The 6,050-nt window shown below is 38.9% G+C and overlaps 1 protein-coding gene across 1 annotated transcript in view; it reads left to right on the top strand.

Moving 5' to 3' along the window:
- trhr2 (thyrotropin releasing hormone receptor 2) overlaps nt 1-3,460 on the top strand; it is a 9,517-nt gene extending 6,057 nt beyond the window's left edge. The window contains exon 5 of the mRNA XM_087798273.1: nt 3,014-3,460. Within this exon, the coding sequence (XP_087654399.1) occupies nt 3,014-3,460 (447 nt within the window). The remainder of the gene's footprint in view (nt 1-3,013) is intronic.
- Nucleotides 3,461-6,050: the final 2,590 nt, after the last annotated feature.

Below are 6,050 nucleotides of genomic sequence, written 5' to 3'. Positions count from 1 at the left end.
ATACAGACACACACTGATAAACACACACTCAGACACATATAAATACTAACATACAGACACACACTGATAAACACCCACTCAGACACATATTGTATAAACACTAACATACAGACACACACTGATACACACAGACTTAGACACATATAAACACACACATACAGACACACACTGATACACGAAGACACATATAAATACACACATACAGGCACACACTGATACACACACTCAGACACATATAAACACACACATACAGACACACACTGATACACACAGACTTAGACACATATAAACACACACATACAGACACACACTGATACACGAAGACACATATAAACACTAACATACAGACACACACTGATACACACAGACTTAGACACATATAAACACACACATACAGACACACACTGATACACGAAGACACATATAAACACTAACATACAGACACACACTGATACACACAGACTTAGACACATATAAACACACACATACAGACACACATTGATACACGAAGACACATATAAACACTAACATACAGGCACACACTGATACACACAGACTTAGACACATATAAACACACACATACAGACACACACTGATACACGAAGACACATATAAACACTAACATACAGACACACACTGATACACACAGACTTAGACACATATAAACACACACATACAGACACACACTGATACACACAGACTTAGACACATATAAACACACACATACAGACACACACTGATACACGAAGACAACATATGGTTCACCATATTGGTAACCCAGGGGCCAATTACATCAAATACTTTGATAAAAAGCCTACAAGGAAGGACGTCATCTGAGCAAGAGGAGGGTTTCATCTTGTTCACTAGTGCTGAAATATCACCCAAAGATACAGCAGTGAAGGATGACCAAGAGGAGGAGAGGGGCTCAGAGACAGTAGGGGTTCCCAACAAAGTAGGCTTTTTATCAAAGTATTTGATGTAATTGGCCCCTGGGTTACCAATATGGTGAACCTCTCCCTTTCCACAGGGGTTTTTCCCAATGCATTTAAACATGCCATTGTGGAGCCTCTGCTCAAAAAACCAGGCTTAGACCCAACTGACCTCAGTAATTTCAGGCCTATTTCTAAGCTCCCTTTCTTGTCCAAGATCTTGGAGAAGGTGGTGTCCGAGCAGCTGTCTTTGTTCTTGGATCAGAGCGACATCCATGAGAAGTTTCAGTCTGGCTTCCGTAAACATCACTCTACGGAGACAGCTTTACTGAAAGTGTCCAGTGACATCATGATGTCGGCTGACTCTGGTAAATTCACTGTTCTGGTTCTCTTGGATCTGTCCTCAGCCTTTGACACAGTTGATCACCAGATCCTGCTGAGAAGACTAAGGGATGAAGTGGGACTGTCTGGGTCTGTGTTAGAATGGTTCTCATCTTACCTTTCTGGGCGCAGTTTTAGTGTATCTGCCAATCAAATGAGGTCTGAATCGGCAGATCTGTTGTGTGGAGTCCCTCAAGGTTCTGTTCTGGGTCCTTTATTGTTTTTGCTGTACTTGATTCCCCTTGGTAAAATCATTCAGAGATTTCCAGATGTTTCTTATCACATTTTTGCTGATGACATCCAGCTCTACTGCTCTTTTGACCCAACTGAGCCCCAAAGGCTGAACAGCTTAGTCAATTGTTTGCTAGAAATCAAACAATGGCTGAGTGAAAACACTTTACAGCTTAATGTGGACAAAACTGAAACTCTGGTGATTGCTCCTGATGATACGATTCCAGGGTTGAGTCAGTACTTGGGTGACTTAGGTCAGTCTGTCAAACTGAGCCTGAGAAACCTGGGTGTTGTATTTGATAAAGACATGTCTCTTGTTCAACACTGTAGAAAACTGACCAGAAACTGTTTCCTTCAACTGAGAAAAATCTCTAAACTTAGGAAAATGCTGTCACAACATGATCTGGAGCTTGTAATCCATGCGTTTGTTTCTTCTCGTCTGGACTATTGTAACAGTTTGTTTTCATGTCTTAACAAGAAGGATGTGTCTCGCCTGCAGTTGATTCAGAACTCTGCAGCGAGAATTCTGACCCGCTCTAGTAGAAGAACTCACATTTCTCCGGTCCTTAAAACTCTTCACTGGCTTCCAGTTTCTTTCAGGATCAACTTTAAAATTCTGGTTCTTACTTTCAGAGCTATTCATGGTCAGGCTCCTCCTTACATCACTGATCTGATCCAGCCTTACACCCCAGCTCGGTCTCTGAGGTCTGTGGATCAGAATCTACTTATGGTTCCACGCACACGGCTCAGGACCAGAGGAGAGAAATCTTTTCAGGCTGTTGCTCCTAAGCTTTGGAACAATCTTCCTCTCTCTTTGCGCTTGATGGATCTACTGACTCCTTTAAGAAACATCTTAAGACGTTTCTATTTGTTCAGGCTTTTCCTTGAATTTCTCGAACTCCTGTGTTGTTCTCGGTGTTGTCTTGATCTTTGAAGTATGTACTGTTTTGAGTATTGTTTTGATTGTCTAAGCGCTTTGTGACCCTGGTCTCGAAAAGCGCTATATAAATATATATTACTTACTTACTTACTTACTTACATACAGACACACACTGATACACGAAGACACATATAAACACACACATACAGGCACACACTGATACACACACGCAGACACATATAAACACTAACATACAGACACAGACAAAGTGATATACACACAAACACAGAAACAAAAACACATACACACAATCTCACAATCACACGGAGACACTCACACTTATACAGACACACTCACACACGCACACAAACACACACTTACACACATACAGACCCATACACAAACATACACCGCAGTGGTCAGTAGCCATTACTGTCACAAACGAACTCTCTCGACCTCTCAACCAGCAATTATTCTTTATTATCCTCTTCAGGTCTCGACCTTTAGGGGGCGCCACCCCCGACTCCACAACCTTTCATTCCGATCCGTGACCTTTTGCGTCTGGTAACCCTGCCGGTGTCGACCCTCACAGGTGACCAAGATGTTGGCGGTGGTGGTGATCCTGTTCGCCCTGCTCTGGATGCCGTACAGAACCCTGGTTCTGATCAACTCCTTCGTGTCCACGCCGTACCTGGACGCCTGGTTCCTGCTCTTCTGTCGGACCTGCATCTACGCCAACAGCGCCATCAACCCGGTCATCTACAACGCCATGTCGCAGAAGTTCCGCCTGGCGTTCCGGGGCCTCTACCGTTGCGAGCCGGCCGAGGGCCAGCAGAGGACCCTGTCCGTGATCCGGGGCATCCGGGCTTCGAAGACCTCGACGGGAGAGACCGCCAGATCCACGACCGAGTGTCCCGCCAACGAGAAACTCAACGGAAACTTTGAGGGTAAGAAGAACGACAACTCGGGTGGAGTCCAGCGAAGGCACCCGGATTCCAGCTCGGACAAGATGGCGTCACCCACCGATGATCGCCCTTGATTCTTGGGTTCAACAGGAAGTGATGTCATGTTTCAACACATCGGAATTATTGTGAAATTGTGTTGTGACCCATTCAACCCTTCGTTTGACCCGCATGAACTGGTCCACACCGATCTAGAAGGTCGGCATCTTCTGGGTTGTGTTCTGGTTCTGACCCGGGTCTGTGTCAGTGGTGGTCCAGGAGGATGACGACTGGAGTCCTGAAGGTGGAACATCTGCAGTCGTAAGAAGGTTCTGTGACTTGAGAGGGGTTACGTTTTTTTAAGGAGTCTCAAGTCTAGAAGTCTCACTAAACAGGAAGTCATTTTTTTTACTTCCTGCCCAAAAACTCCAAACCTGCAGTAGCATTTTATTTTTTAATTATTGAATCCAATAATTTCTATATTAAAAGGTTGGAGTTGTTTATAATGAATAATTAAATTCCATAATTCAATAATTTTCCAAATAAATACATTTTTTAACACAGAGTTTGAAAAATACTTTTTCTAAATTCAATACTTTTTAATTCTTGCCTTTTAAATTCGATATAAAAACGTTATAAAGCCACCAGACAATACCAAACGAGTACAGAGCTACTTTATCAAACTATCAACCAATCATGGTATTATCAATTCAATTAGGAAAAAATAAAATAAAATTGAAAATATTATATTTATTATGAGTAAATATCGAGTATTTTAATTAAATACATTTTTTTTTTTAAATCAACCTTTCAATTTACAAATAATTGAATTCAATTAAATAATACAATGCTTCAATACTTTGTTCAATTCAATATTCTGACGTCACTGAAATACTTCTATACGACTCTTCCTTTCCTCGACTTTGTTTTCTTTTTAAGCTAACTGTTAGCCGTTAGCTCCACAACAAGCTAACAGTTAGCATCTTTAGCAAAAAAACAAACCTACATGCGATGTTATGAAAGTGTCAAGAACTATTGATGCTGATCTGAAAAGAACATTATTAGTCACTCTTTTGAGTTTGGGAGTATTTGGGGATTTTTCTTAAAGCATGTTCTCTTATCAACTTAAATCTTTATTTACATGTTTGTGGTGAACATTTACAGGTTTATGACGAGTGTTCATTCTTCTTTTGTCCTGAAAACACTCATTGAATCAAACGTCAAAACTCGACGAAAAGACTTCCCAGAGATCAATGACGTCGAATCAACGTTGATATATTGTCGGGCTGATGGTAACTTTCAACGTTGATATCTGACATTGAAACAAAGTTAGATTTTCAATAAATGATGACATTGAATCCATGTTTTAAACTATGTTATTATCAACATTGAAACAATATTGGATTAAAAACCAGTTCAAACAATAACACAACATGTCATTATATAAAGGCCATTTTAACATTTTCATCCAATCCTCTGTATGCTTTTAATATTCCTTATCAAAAATATTTTTTTTTAAAATTACAAGTTAAATTGAATCGAGCATCAAGACAAACTAGTTCATTACTAAGTGCTCTCAGTACCGTCTGCATAACAGACTAGTTCGGATCAATCCTAACATATTACAACAAAATACACACAAACAGCTGTTTTACTGCAGGATATGATGACAAAACTAAAATTCCATTGTTCGTTTAGTTATTTATTAAGTATTTAGACAAATAATTATAAATTACTATATGAACACATTGTAACATCTTCATGTTTTTCACATTTATGGAACATAAAATCATTTCTTGAACAACTTATGTAACTTAAACAATTCGCCCTCTTAGCTCTTTTAAATCATTTATTCAGAAATAACAAAGTATAACAAGAAGGAAATGTTTTAACTCGACGACACACCTCGGAAGTGAATGGGTTTCACTGACATTATAATACTGGACAAAGTGCCGAGCAGGTTCTGAGCAGTTTCTAGAGGATAAGAAAAGAAATAAAAACTGTAAATGCTTTTAAATTATAGAAATTGTACACGTGTACTTGAATCAGGGGTTTGAACAGAGGCATCTTAGTTTGAAACTCCCAAGTACTGCAATAACAAGTAGATAGAAATATATGCGTTAATACTTGAACAAAAGAATGAAGGCGAGACGCTATAAATTCTATCTAATCTAATCTAATCTAATCTAATAATGAGCTGTTTGAGCTAACGCTAATGCTATTGACTACTGATGCTATCGAGCTAAAGCTAAGAAAATATGAATTCACGGAACAATAACATGCAAGATATGAGGAGAACAACAATGACCTGGTAGTACTTGAGGATAATAATGAATATTATATATAAGTGTAACAATAACAGTTTCTCTCCCTCTTGGATAAAAAGTTTGATCGCAACTGTCCACAGATGTCCAGATTCTCGCCACAAATGCCCCCCCGACACCCACCATCTTTGTGTAATGTTGATTTAATGTTGATTTAATGTTGATTCAATGTTGATTTAATGTTGATTCAATGTTGATTTAATGTTGATTTAATGTTGATTTAATGTTGATTTAATGTTGATTTAATGTTGATTTAATGTTGATTTAATGTTGATTTAATGTTGATTTAATGTTGATTTAATGTTGATTCAATGTTGATTTAATGTTGATTTAATGTTGATTCAATGTTGATTTAATGTTGATT

This window comes from Callionymus lyra, chromosome 8 (assembly GCF_982586985.1).
Source record: "Callionymus lyra chromosome 8, fCalLyr1.hap1.1, whole genome shotgun sequence".
NCBI classification, from domain to species: domain Eukaryota; kingdom Metazoa; phylum Chordata; class Actinopteri; order Syngnathiformes; family Callionymidae; genus Callionymus; species Callionymus lyra.
The sequence above is the reverse complement of the archived record's forward strand: the minus strand, read 5'-3'. Positions and strand labels throughout refer to the sequence as shown.